Source organism: Protomyctophum bolini, assembly GCF_963924005.1.
Source record: "Protomyctophum bolini genome assembly, chromosome: 7".
In the NCBI taxonomy this organism is placed as follows: Eukaryota; Metazoa; Chordata; class Actinopteri; order Myctophiformes; family Myctophidae; genus Protomyctophum; species Protomyctophum bolini.
Window position 1 is genome coordinate 11,361,758 of NC_137868.1, and position 26,195 is coordinate 11,387,952.

Here is a 26,195-nt window from a genome sequence, read left to right on the forward strand (position 1 = left end):
TGCTCTCTGCAACTCAAAGATGGAGTGAGAAAGTCGCTTAAAGCAGGAGGAGGTCGTCGTCGTCCCCCCCCCCCCCCCCCCTGCCATCTTTTGTAATAATTTCATGGTTTAATTTGTACCTCTATCAGTCGTGACATGGAACAATTGCGCTTGCATTAAACATGTAAACACGATAACATTCTCACATACAGTGGCTATATCAAGCACAAATTGAGGTGTGGCATTGTGCCATTGAGATTTTTAAACTGTGATAGTCATAATTATCTGTCTTTGTCTAATCGGGCTTACAGTTACAGAAGCCTATCTCAGTTTCAGATTTACTTAAGATATCTATGGCCTTTACTGCACTTTTTACTCTTTGTTTCTATAAAGTTCACCCTCACACAATCAGATTCATTCAACAACGCTCAACTGTAATGCCAGGAATTATTCTGCCTTGACAAAACAAAACAAACAAATAGGAAGGAGGAAGATTGACCTTTTCTTGACTTGGCAGAAGTGGATAAACATGCATTGACAGACAGTTCTCCAAAGGGAGGTGGTGATATCTTCATGCCAATTATCACAACTCCACAGACTAGCAGATTGTTAGAATTGGTAGATCATAATGGTATAATAATTTAAGTAAATATTTAACCAAAAGAAAAGTATATGGGCATCAATACTGATGCTTGTTGACTGTTGTAGATCTCCTGACAACGTATGAATTAGCTTCAGTGTACAAGTGTTCAGAATCTGATTAGAATCTAATTTAAATTAAATGTATTTATATAAAATGGGGTTTGTTGTCTAAAGATATAAGAGATACGCGAAATGTAAAGGTTTGAGAATGACTGTATTGCAGTGGTTTTCAACCAGTGGTCCGGGGACCACCAGTGGTCCTTGAGGGGGTTCCAGGTGGTCCCCAGCTGAATGATGGAGTTGGTAGCCTAGCTAAATTGTTTTCATTTTACGCTCTCAAGAGTTAAATATTGTTAAACATCTGCATTACTTAATTTACAAGTATACCCAATAATTAGAGAATGTAAATTAATTATTTTGATTTTGCCTGTTAAACTCTCCTATCGCACAAACATAAATACAGCATGGAATTGTGGACAAATTCTTATACATTTTATAACAAAATGCTTTGGTTTCGGGTCAGCAAGGCGAAATGTCATCAAATGGTGGGCCGTGGCTCAAGAATAAATAATGGGCCTTCCTTGATATGAAAACCACTGCTTTATTGAATGGCTAGCCTACACTCCAATCCGCTAGGTGGCGGCGACCAAGAAACCCACCCGTGTCTGTGATGCACTCCTTGCTATGGGGTAAAATGAAATCACGGAAGGGAGGCAAACAACAAAGATGGAGGCGGCGGTATTTATTCTGTCACTTGTGGACTGCTGTGCGCTGATTTTTCTGTCTGTTTACTTCGTATCCTTTACCCAGCGGGGGTCCTTCGTGCATGTCGAACTTGTGTTTAATAGCGAAGGCAAACCGAAGCTGTCACAGTGAAGTAGACTTGATTAAATCCAATCAACCAGTACACCACACCAGCTGCTAGCCGGGTTAGCCACCTATGCTACAAGTGTCAGTCACTGGTTCATATGATATAAATCAAGTGAAATATGTATTATTATTTTACCATAACTGAACAGTTTTGTCGCGTATTCATTATGGAGAGTTGGAGACAGTACAGCCCGTAAAAGATAATAAAAAAAGAGTACAAAATAATTATATATAGGCCTATATGTAACAGTATATATATTATGTATATATAAAATTAATATTTTCATTATATGATCCGACACATTTCTCTTAGGTTATGGGTGGAAACCTTGTCCAAAACAGTTTTTTATTATTATTAATACAATGATTTAAATAAATACTTGCGTGGTGAGCTTACATCTGCTATTTTACTACCTATAGGGCATAATTAATTTATTGGGTAAAAAAAGAGGGGATACGAGGTTTCTGCTCACAGCTGAGTTGTATGGTTCTCTTGTATGTTTGTAAAGCCTTGACAGCTGTTTCCAGATCATCACTCTGTCGGATCTGGAATGTGACTACATCAATGCCAGAGCCTGTTGCTCCAAACTCAACAAAGTAAGTTCAAGTCTCAATAACAATCAGTGTTCATTTTGTTGACCAATAAGTCGGCTAAGGTCAGAAGACTAAATAGGACTAAGACTAAATGGAGTGTTATTCAAAAGACTAAATCTTCCTGGCAAAATGAACATTGCATTAACACAATTAAGGTCCAATATTTCTACAATTGCTACATAACCTGTATAGCCAGTCATTTTAAAATTAAGTCTGCATGTGCATGCAGGCGCTTCGACTCTGGGAGTGCTTGAGGGCTGAAGCACCCACTGACACAATAGTAATCCAAATAGCACCCACTGACTGAAGGCTGTTTAGATGTATGGTCCGTCTGGTTGCCTTGGTGTTGCAACTCTAGATTCAACATATTAAAAAACAATCTAGTGTTGCAAAATGCAGCTACTATACTGTATCCTTACAGAAACCTTGGATTATACTCTTTGTATCTGTCATTTTCTTTTCTCAATCCACCGTAGACATGTTATGACTTATGAGCCATTTTCTGTCAATAAAGTCACTTAGTAAAAATCACACATAATGCAGGACGTTGCGTTATTGAAAACAAATGCTTCCAAACTCGAACAGACGGGGTCATGGGAGATTTCAATTGGGTTGCCAAACTATTTTCTTAGCATTTAATTGGTATTTATTCATTGGTCGGCCCAGAGTGTCAAGTGGCCAGTCCAGGCCTGGTTCTGGACTGTCCGTTTGTAATGTAAAGCAAGCATTTGCTTCTTATGCCTTTTACAACCACATACAAGTGTAAATTAAATTATTTTCTGTGCTTACAAGTACAGACAATATTGGGAATTGGGCCGTCTGGTTTTTCATCTAAAAAAAATGGCTCCCCTGGAAAAAAAACATCTGCGAACCACTGATTTAGAAGCATCTTCCATAGAACATGAATGGCCTCAGCTATTTCGCAAAAGGTTAAAAACCTCTATCTGCGATGTATTCAACTGGTTGGCCGTATGTAGAACAGCAGCAACATAGGTCATCATTTTACATACTTTAGGGGGGGTCTTCCTTTTATGTTTCACAAAGCAGTGGTTTTATTACGTGCGATTCCATTGTCTTTCCAGTGGGTCATCCCAGAGTTGATTGGCCAAAGCCTGTCTACTGTGCTGATGCTGGTCTCCATGCACTGGTTCATCTTCCTACTCAACATACCTGTAGCAGGCTGGAACGTTTACAGGTGAACGAGGTTATCTTGGCTTATCATTTGGCTTATAACTTAACTAAAATGTTCATACAACAGGGAATGAATGGAGACAGAGCCCTGTTGTCAAACTATGCTTCATGTAGCTATGTTCAATAAATATATATTCTAAATTAATTCTAAGAGTTGTCTCACTGAACTGTTATTGAGGGGAAAGCTTTAGCTGAAAATAGCGAATTGATGAGCTTAAGCTTTACCTGCAATACGGATGCTGGGGTTTCAGTGGTAAATAGTGGGGTTTCAGTGGTAAATAGTGGGGTTTCAGTGGTAAATAGGATGCTGGCATTGCTGGGGTTTCAGTGGTAAATAGGCCAACATGCAACGCAACGTAATGTGAGCCTGTATATTGTTGTGAGCTTGTAGATTGTTGTCATGTATCATGTAGATCATGTATAGAACCCTGGAGGACTCCAATAACCCATTTTGACCTGAGATCAGATTCTGAAAATGTCTTCTACATCCTGACAGTCAGTTTTTCAAAAATAGCAGACCTACAACACGCCTGGGTCCCTGGACCCATTACATTGAAAACCTATTTACATGACATCACTGTAGGGTTTTAAGTGCTTAACTTGCACACATTGTGAACGTGTGACCTATCAGTTAAAATGTCCTGACCACTTCAAAGTACTGACAGTGTTGGAAATTTCCCTTTTCCCTTTATGTCTACAATTGAAAAGATTAGAATAACTACATAATTACATAACTACATTGTGTGTTGGATTTGATTTCTTCTGATCATTGCTTATCCTTCAGGTATGTGAAAGTACCCCTGGGCAACATGGGGGTATTTGACCCTACTGAGATCCATAACAGGGGCCAGCTGAAATCACATATGAAGGAATCCATGATTAAACTTGGCTTCCATCTGCTTTGCTTCTTCATTTATTTGTACAGGTAAAAAAGATAGCGTTATTATCACAAAGTAAAATCAATTGATTAATCCTTTTTCTTACACAGTAAATCATAATTGCCAGGCCCTTACATTTCTTATTTTCTGTCTGCTGACCTGTCTGTTTCTCTTTCTCTCTCTTGTCCAGCATGATCCTGGCATTGATCAATGACTGACTGACGCAAGAAGAGTTTTAACCCAAGCTGCCAAATTCCAAACCCTTGGGTACTGTACATGCTCTATTGGGCCTTATGGTCCCGGTCTTGTGTGCATAAAGTGTCATAGAATAGTACTACAGGGAAGAGACCAGTTAGCTTATGTTTCATTCCTACTGAATAGTGGGTGTAGTCCTATTCTTCAAAAAAAAACGTATGCACATAATACCTGGGTCTAAGCCAGAGCGGTGTCACACTCCACTGCTGGATCTCAAATCATTGCTCAGCCCCTTGACCCCGACCAGAGAAATTGTATAATTGTAACTTCCGTGATTCCACAACTGCCTAGGGGTGTGTGTGTGTGTGTGTGTGTGTGTGTGTGTGTGTGTGTGGGGTCTGTTAATACTATTTGACCACAGACATCTTTTTGGCAAGGTAATTGTAATCAAATATCAGATGATTATCATTAAAGGCCACCTAGAGGCGGTTAGCCGAATCCATCAACGACCATAAACTCATTAATGACCCAAAAACTGCTAGCAGCTAGATGGTTCTTGCATCCTGTGCTCTGTTTTGCAACAGAACCTTCTCACAGCAGCTACTTTGACCAGTAAACAATGCAGCTGAACGTAAGAACATTCATTGTGGGTGCGTTTTATTTAGGTGATAATGTGCGTGACCGCATGGCCCGTTCGTGTACAGATAAGTTTCATGCTGGTTCTCCTAAAAATAAAACACATCCACAATTAACTATATTATCTTTGGCTGTGTTTACTTGTCCAAATTGTGATGAGGGTCCAATGGCAGAATTGTTAGAAATAGGGGAGACAAATACTTTTCAAGGAAAAAGTCTAATACCATTAACAACAACTACCTTGAAAACATTTTCATTGTTGAGATAGATACGGATATGTTACAAACAGCCAAGCCATACTATACTATATGATGAACTTTTGAATTCATGGGGCCTTTAAATGACTATCATGGCAAATGAGCTGTGGCATTTCATATCATGACATGTCATGTCACCGGGCAAAACGGATCATGTGAATACTTTGAATAAATGTGTTTGCATGTCTGTGGTCAGCATTGCTAGCAATGCACTGCTTTTCTGGGCCGAGGGAACGACAATCGCACTGATTCTACAGTATATGCCTATTTATGGTAAATACCTTAACTGCTATGAGCCTAACATCACAATTTATCCGACATTCAATTGCTGTTTTGTCAAGCATGTTTAGATTAAATCGTAATGTAGTGTTCACTTCTCTCACTACATATTTACCAGTATTTTGGAAAATGCCACTGCAGAAAGGTTGAGGTCAATTCACTTTTAGTCTGGTGCTTCCATTGGAGATCTCCATTCTCCACCTACCGATCCTCTGCGGACTTATTGCAAGATCATTTCATTGCTTGAATGGTGGGAACAGCTGCTAACAAAGCTAAGCCTACTGCTTTGGAAACCAATCAGGTTGCTGCTCCCAACAAGAATTGCCGCCTTGGATGTTAATGTAATACTTTTTTTGTTTGTTTTTTCCCGTCTAAATAATTAGTAAATGCTGCATTTAGCTTTATATTCACATGCACATTAACACACAGACGATGGAGAACCATGTAAGGTTCAGTGTCTTGCTCAAGGACACTTTGACACTATCCCAGGGGAAGCTGAGGATCTAACTGGGAATCTTCCGATTCCCAACTGGCCGCTCTACCTTCTGGAGCCACTGCTGCCCCATATTTTTTTAAATAGACTGACTTGCTTCTAATTCAGTTCCCAATTCAAGAAATGAATCGGCAAAATTCAAAACTAGATATATTTATTTTTGTAGCTGCAACCATGTAGCTAATGCCGGCCGGTCGGTCGGTCTGTGCATGTCCAATAGTCTCTAATGCAAGCTGGTCGCAGTTTATGGATTGTGTGCCTGTTTATTATTCATATTTGTTTTTACAAATAGTTGAAAATAAAATTGCAGTACTGTCATCTTGTGAATTGACCCAACCCTTTGGTGCAGATTTGAGTTGACTTACATTTACTGAAATGCTTTTGTATCAGAAGGTTTATTTCATAATGTCTGGTCCTGTGTTTCTTTTGAAGGTGATCATTTCGATTGGTACAAGGGCTCTCAGGGGATCGCATGCAGTTAATTGGGTCCTTGTGCTTCTTATTTTTACAGTCCAGCCACCACGGCACAGTACTGTATATGAACCTGTAAACCGGTCTCAGTTTGTATGATGAAAGCCTCATCTAGCAGAGGTTCTATGACCATTGCATTGGTTCATATTATACTGTAGTTATGTGCAAACTGGGGGGTTTTGATGTTGACATTCATGTTTACATTAACATACGTTTCTGACATGAGTTTGTTTTGGGGGTGTTGGGGAAATGTGGAGTTTCTTAAATAAACATAAAAAAATAAGTTTGCATTGCTCTTCTTTTTTCTTTCTAAAGGGATATTTCACTTTCAAAAAAACTTTTTGTCATTTTATCGTATACTCTTTTCTTTTGTGAACACCCCGGGCAGTTTTTAAGTTGCTCGATTCAGTATTTAGAGAATTGATATTAATGTTAGCATGATTTTCTTTAGCAGGGCCATTCAAGCCTCAAGCGGAGCCTGCGGCACCACCAAGGGCAAGGTGGAGCCTGCGGAACCGTTGCGGCTTGAGAATCCACCACTCCTGAATAAAGTGCCTGGTGCTGGGAGTCTGGTGCAACGCACAGGGCCTGACCTGGTGAGAGCAGGAGTGGATCTGGTGAGACGTAGGAGGGGCCCGGACAGGTGTCAACCCACAGAGCCTAGTCCTTCCATGTACCTCCCAGTCCCGGCAGAGTAGTTCAGGAGGAACGGATTGTGTGGCCCTGGTTTTTCCCTAATGGGACTTATCGAGGGTAGCTACTGGGACGTAAGTCGGGACTTGATCACCCCGGCTGGGTCACCTGAGTGAGGGGTATGATGTTGCGAGACCCGAAATCCCGATGACCTTGGGATACATCACTGAGGATACGTCCCAGGTGCATCCATTTATGTATGTATTTTGTTATATTATATAATGGATCCTTATTCTTCTCATTTTCAAATTAGATTAATGAAAAAAGTAATTGAAAAAACATGGGCGCCTTCACAAAGGACAATATCGGTCAACAGAAACTTATTTTTAAAGTGATCAGTTGCCAGATCTTGAATGTGTAATCAATCACAAGCTTGTGAAATTGATTATAACTTTAGAATCATATCAGATTTTATATTTATGTAGTTACCTCATTAGCTGACTATTCACCAGCCGTTCGTTCCGGGGAATGGACTTCTCACTTAAGTCAAATAGTAAACATTATTGTCTCACCAGGCCAAAGCAGCAAACATTGACAACGTTTCAATGTATCTGTCACATCTTCGTCAGGATGACCTGACGAAGATGTGACGGATACATTGCTACCTGTCCTGCCTCTGAGATGCACCAGATTAGCCTACCACAGGCTTGAGGCGTGGTGGAACTCCCTTTTGCTTAACTAAATAATGCTTTACCCCAACACTGACGGAAACAAATATTTTATTGTTCAACTGGAGTGACATGCATCCACTAGACTCTAGCGGATGCATGTCACTCCAGTTGAACAATAAAAAACACTAGTGACTAGAGATATGAAGTCTGAATAATATTGGCAAATAAAAAACATTTTAGAAATGCTTTTATTGTAGGTAGTATAACATAGGTGATTATATCCATTTAATATATAGCAAGAAACAAACACAATTAATACAAGAAAGAAATACAAATTTGCCGAGTAAAAATCACACTCGTGTGAAGTGAGGTACGCTCTTATGATACATCATCATGCATGACCATACATCACATTCCGTGCTCAAACGGACGGACAGACGGACACATACACACCAAAGCTGTGCATAGGAGGGACTAGCGCCCCTCATAATTGGCTAACGGGAGGGTGAGTGGGAGGACCACGGCCACGTCACTCTGACTCAGGCATAAGAAAATCTGATACGCCCATATATAGGCATGTCACTATAGCTAAGACCGATGCGGTCATACGGCCATATACTGTGTGCAGTGTGGTTTACCAGCTGCACCAGGGCAGATTTACTGCATGATATTTACCTGTAGTATTATTATATTCTTGATCATCTCTTAATGCTTCTGTGTGCCATACTTTATAGGGTGATGTGACTTGGTGGCCTAACGTCACGCCATCGACCGTTTCCGTGACAACAATAAGGATGGAACTCTATCCACAGGGATTGGAGGAATGGACGACCTTAAACGTCTTCTCAGTGGCATCTCAGGAACGTTGGTGGAGGCTCCTAAGGTCAGTAGTAGCCAGGTACCCCTAGGGCTAATTTGACAGCTTGAGAATTAGGGGTGTGGCGGTGTGACTAGGTGCATGAAGGGCGTCATTTGCAAGTGCCTGAAATGGTTTGTATTGTGATGTCAAATTTCCCTGCACAAATCGGTGAGAGCAAGGTGTGTACTTCGTATGAAGTCAGATTCATGTTATAAATTGGTCGATTTTTGCAACACTTAAATATTGTTCTGATCAAAGGTAACTGGAGGGGAGGAAAGGAAGAGACTAAGACGAAACAAAACCAGAACACGATAACAAAAATAAGTGAAAGTAGTGAGCGCTTGATAGCCCAGGAGCTCTTCTTTGAACGTGCCTGTTGAGTAAGTCCAGTAGTGCCATGTGGAGCACAGTCTCTGTGCCTTCTTCATCAACAGTAGATGAGCCTCGTCTGTGGACATCCAAAGGCAATGAGAAAGTGACACTAAGAATTGAGGCTGGCGTGAACGATGAGCCTCCAATAATGATCCACCAGATGTTGATCTCAGCAGTGGAGCGCTTCGGCAAGTTCACCGCTCTGAGCTGGAAGGACGGTGAGCAGCAGAAGGTTCTCAACTACACAGAATACTACCTGGCCTGTCGTACAGCAGCCAAAAGCTTCCTAAAGCTAGGTCTTCAGCTGTACCATGGTGTGTGCATCCTGGGCTTCAACTCGCCCGAGTGGGTAATCTCTCATATTGCTGCTATCTTGGCAGGAGGTTTTGCTGTGGGCGTCTACACCACAAATTCTCCTGAGGCGTGCCAGTACGTAGCGGATAACTGCAAGGCCAATGTGATTGTTGTGGAGAACCACAAACAACTTCAGAAAATCCTCCAGTTCCAAGACCAGCTGCCCTGCTTGAAAGCCATCATCCAGTACAAAGGCACTCTCAAAGAGAAGAGACCAAATCTTTACACATGGGAGGAATTTATGGAGCTAGGACGCGATGAGCCAGATGCTCCACTTGATGACACTATTGCGAGCCAAAAGCCCAATCAGTGCTGCACACTCATCTACACTTCAGGGACCACAGGGCAACCCAAAGGAGTCATGCTAAGCCACGACAATCTGACATGGGCATCCTTCGCCCATTGCCGTCATGTACAGGCATGCTTGTCAGATGCCACTGAGGCTCAGGAGCGTGTGATCAGTTACCTACCCCTCAGCCACATCGCCGCTCAGATGGTTGACATCTGGCTTCCGATGAGGGTTGGCGGGGTCACATACTTTGCACAACCCAATGCACTCCAGGGCTCCCTAGTCGACACTCTGAGGGAGGTGCATCCCACATTCTTCTTGGGTGTTCCCCGTGTCTGGGAGAAGATGGAGGAGAGGATTAAATCTACCGGTGCCCAGTCGTCCGCCGTTCGCAGGAAGGTGGCCACCTGGGCCAAGAATGTGGGGCTACACACCAACCTCAGCAAGATAGAAAATGGAGATGATAGTCATGCGCCGATCACCTACCACATTGCCAAAATGTTGGTGTTCAACAAGGTGCGCAAGGCACTGGGTCTGGACTCCTGCAACAAGTGCTACACGGCTGCTGCCCCCATCACCATTGACACCCAGGAGTTCTTCCTCAGCCTGGACATCCCTGTGTACGACATGTACGGTATGAGCGAGTGTGTCGGACCTCACACCATGTCCAGGGCCGACACGTTCAGACTCACCAGCACTGGGAAGGTTTTGGTAGGGTGCAAGACGAAGATTCATGAACCAAATGAGGAGGGCATTGGTGAGATCTGTTTCTGGGGTAGACATGTCTTCATGGGCTACCTCAACATGCCTGAAATGACAAAGGAGGCCATCGATGAAGACGGATGGCTGCACTCTGGGGACCTGGGCAGAGAAGATGAGGATGGTTACCTCTTCATTACCGGACGAATTAAAGAACTGATCATCACAGCAGGTGGAGAAAACATCCCTCCTGTTCCCATCGAGGATGCTGTGAAGAAGGCCACACCGTTCATCAGCCATGCCATGCTGATCGGAGACAACAAGAAGTTCTTGTCCATGCTGCTCACTATCAAGTGCCAGATGAACGGTGAGACGGAAACCCCAAAGGATGAGTTGACACCTGAAGCTGTGGAGATGTGCAGGAAGCTGGGGAGCAAATCCATGCGTGTCTCTGAGATCGCCAGCGGGCAAGACGATGCTGTCCATGCTGCCATCCAGGAGGGAATCAACCAGGTCAACGAGAATGCCACTTCCAACGCCCAGCGCATCCAGAAGTGGATCGTCCTGGACCATGACTTCTCCATCACCGGGGGAGAGCTTGGTCCTACCATGAAGCTGAAGAGATCAGTGGTGCAGAAGATGTACAAGAACCAGATTGAGAACTTCTACAAATAGGTTGGCCATCCCAGTACTCCCAAACAACCACCTGCCTCCCAAATAGAGCTGTGTGCAGTACATGATTTAAGTAGGTGCCATTCCCCATGTTAGCTAAATGTCCAAAATGCCCCTTGGTAATGCAGAATTCAACTTGGATAGACGTTTTACTTTTGTAACATCAGTGAAGAAATTGGGAATTAAAAGCAGAGACAGATATATACCAGTGGAAATACATACAACATGCATTTGCATTCTAATCTCTATAATAACCCTTGTCATACATACCATGCACACTACTGTTGTTTGTAGTTGGCAGCTTACATTTTATTTATATACTTATGGCATCGCTCGATAGGTAGGAGAGGTCAGCTGTCAACAAAATGGGTCTGTCTTTTTTCAGGTTTAATCTCTCAAATTGACGTAAACACCAAAGAATTACCTCAAATTTTTTTGTTTTGATTTTTTCCATTAACATTTTTATATTCTTAGTATTATTCGTTTTAATTGATTTTGCGCTGAAATTGTGCCTAAATAAATATGATCATGTTGTAAACTCTAATTACTGGACCCTCGTCTGGTTCAGACAGACGGGTAGTGTGTGCAGGCTGGGTGGTGTGGTTCAGACAGACGGGTAGTGTGTGCAGGCTGGGTGGTGTGTGTGGTTCAGACAGACGGGTAGTGTGTGCAGGCTGGGTGGTGTGTGGTTCAGACAGACGGGCAGTGTGTGCAGGCTGGGTGGTGTGTGGTTCAGACAGACGGGTAGTGTGTGCAGGCTGGGTGGTGTGTGGTTCAGACAGACGGGCAGTGTGTGCAGGCTGGGTGGTGTGTGGTTCAGACAGACGGGTAGTGTGTGCAGGCTGGGTGGTGTGTGGTTCAGACAGACGGGTAGTGTGTGCCGGCTGGGTGGTGTGTGGTTCAGACAGACAGGTAGTGTGTGCCGGCTGGGTGGTGTGTGGTTCAGACAGACGGGTAGTGTGTGCAGGCTGGGTGGTGTGTGATGATCTGGTTGAAGTATTCCTTCTGTACAGCGACTGCGGCCCAGGAGAACATATAACGAGACACGAGGCAGTATCACAAAATGTATTACACAACAGGGAACATATTATAGTGCTGGATCATAATGATGTGACAATAACATATGAGACAAAATAACGTGCCTACTGCAGCAAGGCTGACCTTGCTGCATGGCGCTGAGATGTCTCTCGTCTATAAAGTATGTACATGTACAGTTCAGGCAGTACACAATACATATCAAGTACACTGTATCTCAAGTTCAAGTACATAGACGATGTACATGGGCAACTCATGATTATAACACCGTAGACCCTCTTAAACCCTCTAGACTAAAACGGGACAGAGCTTTCTCTGTATTTTGCTTTTCTACACAATCTATACCTACCAAAAATTGCCAATCTCACAGCGCGTCGTGTTGCAATAGCTTATGTTCCCCCCAGAATATAGAAGCTGTGGTTCAAGTGTTTATAATCAAACTCTGAGATTATCCTTAGATCTTTATTGAATGAGATTGAAGATCTGTTTTCTTCTCTTCTCTCCATCTCTCTCTCCCTCTGTTACAAAACATGTTTACATATGCATTAATAGATTTTACCTTTAAAATGATCCCTTTTAAACCATAGTAGCAAGACCCAGACCCAACAATGGAAAGAGACCCAAAAATTTAATATAAAAATGATCTTTCAATTGGAACAGATATTACAAAGATCCAGGCTTTACAGTAGCATTAAGTCCATAATAAAAAGTCCGTCCTAGGTCCTGGATAAGGTTGCTACCCGTGAATACACAGTTTATAGTCAAAATTACGCAATATTGTTTATCTATCGTGATTGGAGGAGTGTTGTCCACACGTTGGCGGTCAGCTGGCGGGGACCCACATGGAGGCGAACATTGGCCACCTCGGACTGGCCCAACGAAGTGATGAGGGTGGCTCATATCACTCTGTTGTGCATTCCAAAGGCTTGATAAAGAAGCTGCAGCATTAAAGCACTTTAATCCAAAAATAATATGACAATATCACGCCTAACTGGAGAGAAGATGCTGTATAATGAATAAATGATTCAGGAATATGTAATATTTGTTAGGCACAACAGTCTCAAACCGGGGACAAACATACTGTATAGTCACAAACATAGGGCACAAAACAACAAGCAGCTATAGGGGCTAGGTCAGAGTTAAAATTATAGGGACAATGTGATATGACACCTTAAATGGGGAACAGGATGGAGTCTAAACAGACAAACATGATATGGTGGTATGACCAACTTGATATGGTCACTTGCCCTCTATAATAAAATTACAATATGTTATTTCTCCGTTGATGTTGATGATGTCATATGTCCATGTGTGGTCCAGCCCTATGGAATGTATGGAATGCACATACTAATAAAAAGTAAAAACTATTTAAAATATTACTTTGATGCTCATATTAACCTTAGGAAGTGTTTTTTATTAGCATATGCATTCCATAAAGAGTGCACGCTCCCTCTCTCCATATTAACCTCTGTACTTTTGTCAAATTGTTATCAATCAAAATCATGTCCCAAACAACATGCATTTAGGAAAGATCAAAGTAAGGTTTAAAACAATGCAATATGACACCAACTCAGGACTCGCCCATCACTCCATCCTTATTTTGTGATAAGATACATATGACCTTCATAATACTGTTAATCACGGTTAAAGGGGAATACCACTCATTTTCAACATATTACTGTCATTAATATACCTTTGAGCTGCTGAAATAATAATAAAAAGTCCCCCCCATTCTGTGTTTCCTAGAACTGGAGGAGATTCACCATGTTAATGATTTCTTTCAGACCTCCAGTTCTGAGGTTCTATTATTATCTTTATTATTTATAACAGCTCAACGGTATATTAATCACATGAAATAAAATGTTGAAAATGAGTGGCATTCCCCTTTAATGACTGAGTCCCTGTTAATTACCGAGTCACAAGTTTTTAAACAACTTAAAATCCTTTTGATGTTTTTGACCATTTGACCTACCGGTATTTCTTTTTTTTTAAACCATAAAAATGACATGCTGAATAAGTGCAGCATTTGTGTTTACATTTGACATCTTACAATAACTGCATGAAATCTATCTCTATCCGTCTGTAGTTCACATACAGCATGATTTTTTAAATTTATTGTTTGGACATGGATGCATATCATTTCTTGGTGTTGAGAGTAATATGCTTACGTAATCATTCATAGAATCTTAGTGGAGTTATTGCGAACGCAGTGATTGCGAACGCAGTGAGCACTAACTATGAGACCTAGCAGATCATTGCGAACGCAGTGATTTCAAACGCAGTGAGCACTTACTATGAGACCTAGCAGATCATGTCTGTGTGTCTGTCTGTCCCGCTTTTGTGCCCATATATGGAGCTGTCCCGCTGTTACGTCACCATGACTCAGCCATAACCATATAAGGAGTCCCCAAAGCAGCTATACGTCCAAAACCCAAATATGTACGAGCTGCGTTCGCTTCCCGCGTTTGCGCGTCTTACTGGTGTCTGTCTGTCTGTGTGTCTGTCTGTCCCGCTGTTACGTCACCATGACTCAGCCATAACCATATAAGGAGTCCCCAAAGCAGCTATACGTCCAAAACCCAAATATGTACGAGCTGCGTTCGCTTCCCGCGTTTGCGCGTCTTACTTGTGTGAAGACCAACATCTTCAATTATACTTCCTGAGGGAATGCAGTGCCTGTTTTCGGCCAATCAGCATGTTACGTATTGTTTTGTGTTCTGACCACTGCTATATAAGGGATGTTTTGTGTTCTGACCACTGCTATATAAGGGATGACTTTGGAGACTTTCACATTCTGCTCACAATAGCAATAATAAGAGTGGAAAGAGTGAATGTAATGCAGTAAGAGAACAGAGATCTGAAAGCAGAAAATAGCCAAATATAGTACCAAGAAGTGGAGGCTCTCATTTAAATGTGTGACGGTATGACCCCAGTGGCCCAAACTACTAATCAGGCTCTACCATCCTTACCTACGCGGAAGGTCCAGAACACAACTTACATGTCAATACCTATTGCAAAGACACCTCGCCTTTGGACATCCAAGGGCAATGAAGAAGTGACATTGAGAATGGCGGGGTCTGGCATGGCTGCTGAACCCCCACTAACAGTCCACCAGATGCTCACCTCAGCTGTGGAGCGATTTGGCAATGCCACCGCTCTGGGCTGGAAGGACGGTGAGCAGCAGAAGGTTCTCAACTACAGAGACTACTACCGTGACTGTCGGACGGCAGCCAAGAGCTTCCTCAAGCTTGGTCTGGAGCGGTATCATGGTGTAGGCATCTTGGGCTTCAACTCCCCCGAGTGGGTCATTTCAGACATTGCTGCCATCTTGGCAGGCGGGTTCTCTGTAGGCATCTACACCACCAATTCTCCTGAAGCATGCCAGTATGTAGCAGATAACTGCAAGGCCAATGTGATTGTTGTGGAGAACCACAAACAGCTTCAGAAGATCCTCCAGGTGCAAGACCAGCTACCCCACTTGAAAGCCATTATACAGTATAAAGATACTCTAGAAGAGGAGAGACCAAATCTTTACACGTGGGCGGAATTTATGGAGCTGGGCCGAACCGAGCCAGATGATCCACTCAATGACAGCATAGCCAGCCAGAAGCCCAGTCAGTGCTGCACGCTCATCTACACTTCAGGGACCACAGGGCAACCCAAAGGAGTCATGTTAAGCCATGACAATCTGACATGGTCAGCTTTGGCCCAGAAATACCACGTGGATCTGCCAGACGCCACAGAGGCCCAGCAGAAAGTGGTCAGTTACCTACCCCTCAGCCACATCGCCGCTCAGATGGTTGACATCTGGGTTCCCATGAAGGTTGGAGGGGCCACCTACTTTGCACAGCCGGACGCCCTCCAGGGCTCCCTGGTCATCACTCTAAAGGAGGTGCGTCCAACATTCTTTATGGGCGTACCGCGTGTGTGGGAGAAGATGCAGGAAAATCTGAAGGCCGCCGGTGCCCAGTCGTCTGCCGTTCGCAGGAAGGTGGCCACCTGGGCCAAGGACGTGGGGCTGTACACCAACCTCAACAAGACAGACCAAAACGGAGCAGTTGGTCATGAATCTCTCAGCTACCGCATTGCCAAGATGCTGGTTTTCAAGAAGGTACGCAAGGCACTCGGCCTGGACCACTGCTTCATGTGCCACACAGGTGCTGCCCCCATCACCAGAGACACCCAGGAGTTCTTCCTCAGCTTAGACATACCACTGTACGACGTGTACGGTATGAGCGAGGTTACGGGACCTCACTCCATCTCCAAGGCCGACGCATTCAGACTCAACAGCTGTGGGAAGGTGATGCCCGGGTGCAAGACAAAGATTCACAACCCGGATGAGGAGGGCATCGGTGAAATCTGCTCCTGGGGTCGACACATCTTCATGGGCTACCTAAACATGCCTGAAATGACAAAGGAGGCCATTGATGCAGATGGCTGGCTGCACTCCGGTGACCTTGGCAAACATGATGAGGATGGATACCTTTTCATAACCGGACGCATCAAAGAGCTGATCATTACAGCAGGTGGAGAGAACATACCTCCTGTTCCCATCGAGGAAGCTGTGAAGAAGGCCATACCACTCATCAGTAATGCCATGTTGATTGGAGACTACAGGAAGTTCCTCTCCATGTTGCTCACCATCAAGTGCCAGGTAGAGGGTGAGACGGGCATCCCAGAGGATGAGTTGACACCCGAGGCAGTGGAGCTGTGCAAACAGCTGGGCAGTGAATCCACACGTGTGTCTGAGATTGCTGGTGGCAGAGACTGCGCTGTACATGCTGCCATCCAGGAGGGAATCGACAAGGTCAACGAGAATGCCACCTCCAACGCCCAGTGCATCCAGAAGTGGATCGTCCTGGACCATGACTTCTCCATCAACGGGGGAGAGCTTGGTCCTACCATGAAGCTGAAGAGATCGGTGGTCATGAAGATGTACACGGATCAGATTGAGAACATTTACAAATAGGTAGCCAGCCACCCCCTGTAACTCCTAACAATCCCCTTGCTTCCCAAGTTGATCTGCATGCTAGGGATGTAACAATATTACAGTGAGCCTCTCAATATCATTGGGCCTGTGACGGCATCCAACAATTTTGTCGTTAATAGGATATCACAATAACAAATATGTCGAGTGAATACCATAAGTATTCAGCAGCGAAGTAATGAGAGTGAATTCACAGCCTACCTCTAGCGTCTCTCTCGCTGCACTTGGTTATTTAGCTATTATTTTGTGTTAGTTTAGGCCTATTATACTGTATTCTTAGTACTCAACTACACTAAGGGCCGTTTCATACTCCTATTTTACAGCTGTAGTGCCGAAATGATTTCGGCTCGTCAGAAATGTTCAGTAGCACCGAAGAGTCAACTTTAGAATGTAATGCAGTAAGAGAACAGAGATCTGAAAGCAGAAAATAGCCAAATATAGTACCAAGAAGTGGAGGCTCTCATTTAAATGTGTGACGGTATGACCCCAGTGGCCCAAACTACTAATCAGGCTCTACCATCCTTACCTACGCGGAAGGTCCAGAACACAACTTACATGTCAATACCTATTGCAAAGACACCTCGCCTTTGGACATCCAAGGGCAATGAAGAAGTGACATTGAGAATGGCGGGGTCTGGCATGGCTGCTGAACCCCCACTAACAGTCCACCAGATGCTCACCTCAGCTGTGGAGCGATTTGGCAATGCCACCGCTCTGGGCTGGAAGGACGGTGAGCAGCAGAAGGTTCTCAACTACAGAGACTACTACCGTGACTGTCGGACGGCAGCCAAGAGCTTCCTCAAGCTTGGTCTGGAGCGGTATCATGGTGTAGGCATCTTGGGCTTCAACTCCCCCGAGTGGGTCATTTCAGACATTGCTGCCATCTTGGCAGGCGGGTTCTCTGTAGGCATCTACACCACCAATTCTCCTGAAGCATGCCAGTATGTAGCAGATAACTGCAAGGCCAATGTGATTGTTGTGGAGAACCACAAACAGCTTCAGAAGATCCTCCAGGTGCAAGACCAGCTACCCCACTTGAAAGCCATTATACAGTATAAAGATACTCTAGAAGAGGAGAGACCAAATCTTTACACGTGGGCGGAATTTATGGAGCTGGGCCGAACCGAGCCAGATGATCCACTCAATGACAGCATAGCCAGCCAGAAGCCCAGTCAGTGCTGCACGCTCATCTACACTTCAGGGACCACAGGGCAACCCAAAGGAGTCATGTTAAGCCATGACAATCTGACATGGTCAGCTTTGGCCCAGAAATACCACGTGGATCTGCCAGACGCCACAGAGGCCCAGCAGAAAGTGGTCAGTTACCTACCCCTCAGCCACATCGCCGCTCAGATGGTTGACATCTGGGTTCCCATGAAGGTTGGAGGGGCCACCTACTTTGCACAGCCGGACGCCCTCCAGGGCTCCCTGGTCATCACTCTAAAGGAGGTGCGTCCAACATTCTTTATGGGCGTACCGCGTGTGTGGGAGAAGATGCAGGAAAATCTGAAGGCCGCCGGTGCCCAGTCGTCCGCCGTTCGCAGGAAGGTGGCCACCTGGGCCAAGGACGTGGGGCTGTACACCAACCTCAACAAGACAGACCAAAACGGAGCAGTTGGTCATGAATCTCTCAGCTACCGCATTGCCAAGATGCTGGTTTTCAAGAAGGTACGCAAGGCACTCGGCCTGGACCACTGCTTCATGTGCCACACAGGTGCTGCCCCCATCACCAGAGACACCCAGGAGTTCTTCCTCAGCCTAGACATACCCCTGTACGACGTGTACGGTATGAGCGAGGTTACGGGACCTCACTCCATCTCCAAGGCCGACGCATTCAGACTCAACAGCTGTGGGAAGGTGATGCCCGGGTGCAAGACAAAGATTCACAACCCGGATGAGGAGGGCATCGGTGAAATCTGCTCCTGGGGTCGACACATCTTCATGGGCTACCTAAACATGCCTGAAATGACAAAGGAGGCCATTGATGCAGATGGCTGGCTGCACTCCGGTGACCTTGGCAAACATGATGAGGATGGATACCTTTTCATAACCGGACGCATCAAAGAGCTGATCATTACAGCAGGTGGAGAGAACATACCTCCTGTTCCCATCGAGGAAGCTGTGAAGAAGGCCATACCACTCATCAGTAATGCCATGTTGATTGGAGACTACAGGAAGTTCCTCTCCATGTTGCTCACCATCAAGTGCCAGGTAGAGGGTGAGACGGGCATCCCAGAGGATGAGTTGACACCCGAGGCAGTGGAGCTGTGCAAACAGCTGGGCAGTGAATCCACACGTGTGTCTGAGATTGCTGGTGGCAGAGACTGCGCTGTACATGCTGCCATCCAGGAGGGAATCGACAAGGTCAACGAGAATGCCACCTCCAATGCCCAGTGCATCCAGAAGTGGATCATCCTGGACCATGACTTCTCCATCAACGGGGGAGAGCTTGGTCCTACCATGAAGCTGAAGAGATCGGTGGTCATGAAGATGTACACGGATCAGATTGAGAACATTTACAAATAGGTAGCCACCCCCTGTAACTCCTAACAATCCCCATGCTTCCCAAGTAGATCTGCATGCTAGGGATGTAAACAATATTTCCGTGAGCCGCTCAATATCATTGGGCCTGTGACGGCATCCAACAATTTTGTCGTTAATAGGATATCACAATAACAAATATGTCGAGTGAATACCATAAGTATTCAGCAGCGAAGTAATGAGAGTGAAACAGCCTACCTCTAGCGTCTCTCTCGCTGCACTTGGTTATTTAGCTATTATTTTGTGTTAGTTTAGGCCTATTATACTGTATTCTTAGTACTCAACTACACTAAGGGCCGTTTCATACTCCTATTTTACCGCTGTAGTGCCGAAATGATTTTGGCTCGTCAGAAATGTTCAGTAGCACCGAAGAGTCAACTTTAGGACGGTACCCGCACCCTGAACCTCAAATGACGTCACATTGTAGGCTCTACAGAGCCGAACCGACTTTTATTCGACTCTAAGATAGCAGTATGAATCGTGCCAAACTCTACACATTATACAGCAGCAGTGATTCTCATCATTTCAAGGACCCTGGTTTGATCTGCATTAGGCCACAGACCCCCATTTTTTTTCTGGGACCACAATAATGTAAAATCCACAGTGTTAATTTAACTCAGATCTCTGAGCTATTGACAATACACAAATCTACATATTACCATATTGTATTGGACTATGGTCCAATAAAAACAGTAAATGCATTGAACAAATCAACAATTGATTGTGCCATAATTTTCTTTAATTAAATGGGGGATACTTTTTGGAGCCAGGGATGATTGCGAATGCAGTGAGCACTTACTATGAGACCTAGCAGATCATGTCTGTCCGTGCGTGCGTCTGTGTGTCTGTGTGTCCCCCCTTTGTGCCCATATATGGAGCTGAGTGATTTGTTTGTGATTGATGCAACACACTCCATATTTGGACGTATAGCTGCTTTGGGGACTCCTTATATGGTTATGGCTAAGTTAAAAACTTAACTTAAAAAAATAATAACTTGGAAATAAATCTTAAAAAAACCCAAATATGTACGAGCTGCGTTCGCTTCCCGCGTTTGCGCGTCTTACTGGTATAGATTAAAAGTAACACAATCACAAGGTCAGCCTACTATCACCAAAGATTGTAGATATTCACTCTGCTTTGTTAGTAAAAATCAAAGTGTACAGTAGGCTCGTTAAAGTCAAGAGACCATGCAATGTCATCGTACCCGTCCCTGATCATTTCCACTATAGTGTCATAATGTCTAAAAAGTAAATTTCCTTCTCGTGCTTTAGTGGTGTGGTCTGACTCCTCATTGTCCTCCACGAGAATACAGTGTTATTATTGTATAAATCCGTAAAACTGAATCAGTCACAAGATATAATTGACCACATGATGTCTTATGTTGTCATTTAGTGCCCTAAACAAACATTAATGTCCATAGACTTGGCTGGCAAACAATTTACGTCATAAGTTCTCTTAACACCTTTTGCTTTAGTCAATCATCTCGTATAGTATTGTATGTCTTTATATGTCTTGATGAATTTAATACACTAGACCTGTGCACCGGCCTACTTGGGAACAATGCAAGTTGAGAACAATGGTTATCGGTAATGCATACCCCCACCCTAGTATGAAATACCCGTTATATCCGTTGTCATAGCACCCGTTTTGCTTGCCTTTATCCCTTTTATGCCCATATATGGAGCTCTCTGTCTTTCCTTGTCCCTTTTATGCCCATAGGCCTATATTGAGATCCCTGATGTTATCAGTATATTATATGGCCATATACTGTATGAGCCTGGCCATATATGGGCATATGGGGGTATCTGCGGTTGTGGAAAGTCTGTGTACCACTGAGTAAACCGTGTGGAGTTATTAACTGTACCATTGTACTCTGCAAACTGTTAATACAGTATTCAATCAATCCATCAAAAACTCTTATCTTGTCCAAAATTCACTCAAATTGGTACATTCTGAATATTTCCTCACTTCCTCCCGTTTCTCCAAATTCAGTGTGTGGCAAGAAAGTTACAGGTTCAAATTCCAATGCAATGCCTTGATTGGCCCATAGATATTTCAACAGTGGCAACAGAAACAGATTATTGATGAAAGCTAGATTTTGAGATGCTGCTGCTGAAACTTGGAGCCTGCCACATGCCACATCACGATGTGGGACATTTGTGTCAATTTGCAATCTTTGTGAAAGGTCACGGAAATGTCATAATATGAAGTCATATTACTGACATCATAGACTGGCCAGTGACACAGAACTCCATTATGGGCATAAAAGGGACGTCGTCATAGTTGTGCTCACAAAAGAAGAGAAAAGTCAAGAAGTCGAGAAGACGAGAAGAGACAGATTTCATGTCAGTACCAAAACAAGAGGAGCCACGCCTGTGGACATCCAAGGGCAATGAGGAAGTGACGCTGAGAATGGCGGAGTCTGGCACGGCCGCCGAACGCCCACTGACGGTCCACCAGATGTTCAGCTCAGCTGAGGAGAGCTTCGGCAACTACACAGCTCTGAGCTGGAAGGACGGTGAGCAGCAGAAGGTTCTCAACTACACCGAATACTACCAGGATTGTCGCACAGCAGCCAAAAGCTTCCTCAAGCTTGGTCTGGAGCGCTACCATGGTGTAGGAATCCTGGGCTTCAACTCCCCTGAATGGTTAATTTCTGACATTGCTGCCATCCTGGCGGGGGGTTTTGCTGTGGGCATCTACACCAACAATTCTCCTGAGGCGTGCCAGTACATAGTAGACAACTGCAAGGCCAATGTGATTGTTGTGGAGAACCACAAACAACTTCAGAAAATCCTCCAGTTTCAAGACCAGCTTCCGTCCTTGAAGGCCATTATACAGTATAAAGATTCTCTAAAAGAGAAGAAAAAGAATCTCTACACATGGGAGGAATTCATGGAGCTGGGACGTAATGAGCCAGATGCTCCACTTGATGATATCATCGCCAGTCAGAAGCCCAATCAATGCTGCACGCTCATCTACACCTCAGGGACCACTGGTCCGCCCAAAGGAGTCATGCTAAGCCATGACAATCTGACATGGACAGCCTTAGCCACCAGCCGTCACATAGAAGTGAAAGATGCCACCGTGGCTCAAGAGCGTTTGATAAGTTACCTACCCCTCAGCCACATTGCTGCTCAGCTGAATGACATCTGGGTCCCCATGAAAATTGGAGGGGCCACATACTTTGCACAACCAGATGCCCTCCAGGGCTCCCTGGTCAACACCATGAAAGAGGTGCATCCCACATTCTTCATAGGCGTCCCCCGTGTCTGGGAAAAGATTCAGGAGAAGATGAAAGCCACTGGTGCGCAGTTGTCCACTGTTCGCAGGAAGGTGTCTGCCTGGGCCAAGAATGTGGGGCTACACACCAACCTCTCCAAGATAAACCAAAATGGAGTCAGTCATGAGCCACTCACATACCACATTGCTAAGATGCTGGTGTTCAACAAGGTGCGCACACAGCTGGGCCTGGACTGCTGCAACAAGTGCTACACGGCGGCTGCCCCCATTGCCAAAGACACCCAGGAGTTCTTCCTCAGCCTGGACATCCCTGTGTATGATGTGTATGGTATGAGTGAGGTCACAGGGCCTCACTCTATGTCCAAGATCAACTCCTTCAGACTCACCAGCTGTGGGAAAGAGATTGAAGGGTGCAAGACGAAGATTCACAACCCAGATGAAAATGGAATCGGTGAGCTATGTTTCTGGGGCCGACATGTCTTCATGGGCTACCTCAACATGGCCGACAAGATGGAAGAGGCTATGGACGCAGATGGGTGGCTGCACTCCGGTGACCTTGGTAAACATGATGAGGACGGATACCTATTCATAACCGGACGCATCAAGGAGCTGATCATTACAGCAGGTGGAGAGAACATACCTCCTGTTCCCATCGAGGACGCTGTGAAGAAGGCCCTACCGCTCATCAGTAACGCCATGCTGATCGGAGACAACAGGAAATTCCTGTCCATGTTGCTCACCATCAAGTGCCAAGTAGACGGTGAGACGGGCACCCCAGAGGATGAGTTGACACCCGAGGCAGTGGAGCTGTGCAAACAGCTGTGCAGCAAATCCACACGTGTGCCTGATATTTCTGGTGGTCGAGACCGTGTTGTCCATGCTGCCATCCAGGAGGGAATCGACCAGGTTAACGGAAATGCCACCTCCAACGCCCAGCGCATCCAGAAGTGGATCGTCCTGGACCATGACTTCTCCACCAACGGGGGAGAGCTTGGTCCTACCATGAAGCTGAAGAGATCAGTGGTCATGAAGATGTACAAGGATCAGATTGACAACTTCTACAAATAGGTAGACATCCCCCGTAATCCGGACCACCCCTGCCTTGCAAATAGAGCTGCCTGGACAAATACATACTAGACAGAGACACTAAACTGAAAAGACTAACACAAACCAATGCATATTATGCCAATTCAGTATAGACTCCTCTCACAATATGAACTGTCTTTTGTTTACATTTGTCGGTGTGAAAATAAAATAAGCCATTGCAAAATATCCATGCCCTATTTGTCACTAGATTACTGCCCCAACAGGCTGCACCTCCCTGCTATCAGACCGATGTTTCAGATGTGGCATATCATAGAAGAAGGCTCCTTTTTGAGGACCTCCTATGCCCAGCTTTGTGGGTCTCTGTGTACCACAGAATGTGATGATTTGATTGGCTGAGCACGGAATGTGATGTATGATGATAAGAATGCCCCTCACTTCACATAAATGTGATTTTATTACATCGTAAATAGTTATATTAGCCTGAAAGAGACCTATGGTTTTCTGGGCATACAGTAGAGGAGCGGACCATCTTTCTATTGGTTCACCAATTTATGCCCCCCTCCCCCCCACCCCCCCTGCTCCCGACTCCACACAACAGAGAGCACTGACGTCACCACAGTGACACCCGTCTGCACTCTTTGGTTAACGAGAATACATGGTTCACCCCGCTCGTATGCCAGTTCTCATGCATGTTTGGCCCGGGAGTTTTTTCTCCTTTGAAATAAAACACCTGTGGTCTCCGAGGCTATACATAGTTATGTGCAAATGTCGTGACACGTTGACCAAAATGACAGGAGCCCCATTTCCATACGACTCTGAACTTTGTCTTTATACTATTAGTGCAAACTTATAAGAAAAAACAAAAAACTATTTTTAATTCATAGAGGTGGTTCTTAGTCCAGCAGCCGACAGGCTTCTTTTTTTTTAAAGTGGGAAATTTGGTATATAGTCTTTTTTATTGGCCTAAAATATTGTCTATATACTTACATAAATGCATGAATCCACTTGCTGACCGGCTGTCAATATTGGCAGGCAAAATTGTCAAACTTTCCTTATGCTTTAAGTAGCATGTGACGTGTCAAACTAGGGGGTTTGCACAGAAAACACTCCTTGGGCTAAAAAAGGCCATTGACGTCATGACAAATGGTGATATGAGGTCAGCACAAAATGTGATGAGGTCAGCACATTTTGGGCAAGTGGTTATGGCTGTTTTTAGCCCAAGGAGTGTATTTTGTGCAAAACTAATGCTTGGAATGGATTCTGAATCATGAAAACCCCCTAGTTTGACATGTCACATGCTACTTAAAGCAAAAGTTTGATTTTTGCTTGCCATAAGATGTTAATGGTAGGGTCACAAGAAACCCCTATAAAAAATTGCCCAATACCGACAGCAAGTGGATTCATGAATATATGTATATAGACAATATTTTATGCTAATAAAAAAGACTATATACCAAATTTCCCACCCGTCTACTCCACCTCTGCCAGACTATCTTGGGAGTTGTTAGGAAATGCATTGCAATAACATGGAAGTCTGACTCCCCCTTCTCATAGCAACAAGATGGTTCTCAGAGGTGAACAGTTGTATTCCTCTTGAGAATACTCAAGAGAAATGTGCTTGACTGCTTTTTGAGGATTTGGCCATTTTACCTAGATTACATGGAAACAGTGTCCAAGTGTCCTTACCTGTAGGAACTGTTATAGGCCAGTTTTCCCTCCTATGCCCAGCATTGAGTGTTTGTGTAAACACAAACATTGAAGAGAAAAGTGAGGATGCAAATTGCGATTGGCCAGAATGAGATGATGTATGATGACGTATGATGATAAGAGCGCCCCTCACTTCACACCTGGTGTGATTTTTATATATTCCAGTTTGGCTCTGACATTGTGTCTTTACGTTTATATCCTACCCTCTTTCTTTTGTTTGTTCTTATTTTTTATTTTATATCTAGTTTTAGTATGGTTTGGCATCCGTCCTCTTTTTATAGCTCTATGCCAATGGCCGGGAATCGAAAAAGTAACTCACTGTCGGGCAACAATTGTCATTGTCTTATGGTACCAATTGACTATAATACCCATCGAGTTGAGTTATGTTGAGTTACTTTCTCCTGACAAATGACTTATTAATAATAAGTTATTATGTTAGGAGCAAGCCAACCCTAATTTAGATAAACTTTGGACAAATCTAATGAGAGGTCTTAGCAGTCTATTTTTTGCCCATGAAGGCCACAGCTGATACTGATACAAATAATAAACACTAACACTAACTGGGTCTGTCTCAGAAGGTTTTTGGATTTTGATTGTATTG

At 44.2% G+C, this 26,195-nt stretch overlaps 5 protein-coding genes across 5 annotated transcripts; all 5 read left to right on the plus strand.

The window, feature by feature from the left end:
• Nucleotides 1-1,331: 1,331 nt before the first annotated feature.
• Nucleotides 1,332-5,868, plus strand: cnih4 (cornichon family member 4). Its single transcript, XM_080767427.1, has 5 exons — nucleotides 1,332-1,416; nucleotides 2,020-2,088; nucleotides 3,168-3,280; nucleotides 4,061-4,201; nucleotides 4,345-5,868. The coding sequence occupies exons 1-5, from the start codon at nucleotides 1,348-1,350 to the stop codon at nucleotides 4,370-4,372; spliced, it is 420 nt and encodes a 139-aa protein (XP_080623553.1). The 5' UTR covers nucleotides 1,332-1,347; the 3' UTR covers nucleotides 4,373-5,868.
• Nucleotides 5,869-9,045: 3,177 nt separating this feature from the next.
• Nucleotides 9,046-11,037, plus strand: LOC308318562 (long-chain-fatty-acid--CoA ligase ACSBG2-like; the record flags this gene model as incomplete). The annotated part of the gene is made up of 1 exon (XM_080768171.1): nucleotides 9,046-11,037. The coding sequence occupies one exon, from the start codon at nucleotides 9,046-9,048 to the stop codon at nucleotides 11,035-11,037; it is 1,992 nt and encodes a 663-aa protein (XP_080624297.1).
• A 3,955-nt stretch (nucleotides 11,038-14,992) lies between these two features.
• Nucleotides 14,993-17,038, plus strand: LOC308318563 (long-chain-fatty-acid--CoA ligase ACSBG2-like; the record flags this gene model as incomplete). Its single annotated transcript, XM_080768172.1, has 1 exon — nucleotides 14,993-17,038. One exon carries the CDS (start codon nucleotides 14,993-14,995, stop codon nucleotides 17,036-17,038), a length of 2,046 nt encoding a protein of 681 aa, XP_080624298.1.
• A 498-nt stretch (nucleotides 17,039-17,536) lies between these two features.
• On the plus strand, nucleotides 17,537-19,582 carry LOC308318564 (long-chain-fatty-acid--CoA ligase ACSBG2-like; the record flags this gene model as incomplete). The annotated part of the gene is made up of 1 exon (XM_080768173.1): nucleotides 17,537-19,582. One exon carries the CDS (start codon nucleotides 17,537-17,539, stop codon nucleotides 19,580-19,582), a length of 2,046 nt encoding a protein of 681 aa, XP_080624299.1.
• A 2,358-nt stretch (nucleotides 19,583-21,940) lies between these two features.
• LOC308318565 (long-chain-fatty-acid--CoA ligase ACSBG2-like) lies at nucleotides 21,941-23,908 on the plus strand (the record flags this gene model as incomplete). Its single annotated transcript, XM_080768174.1, has 1 exon — nucleotides 21,941-23,908. The coding sequence occupies one exon, from the start codon at nucleotides 21,941-21,943 to the stop codon at nucleotides 23,906-23,908; it is 1,968 nt and encodes a 655-aa protein (XP_080624300.1).
• Nucleotides 23,909-26,195: the final 2,287 nt, after the last annotated feature.

Bases quoted from the DNA above. Each gene is read 5' to 3' on its own strand.
- cnih4 (XM_080767427.1), top strand. From the start codon at position 1,348: ATGGAGGCGGCGGTATTTATTCTGTCACTTGTGGACTGCTGTGCGCTG. The intron at 1,417-2,019 runs GTATCCTTTACC...AGCTGTTTCCAG, and splicing joins TTTTTCTGTCTGTTTACTTC to ATCATCACTCTGTCGGATCT. The intron at 2,089-3,167 runs GTAAGTTCAAGT...TTGTCTTTCCAG, and splicing joins GTTGCTCCAAACTCAACAAA to TGGGTCATCCCAGAGTTGAT.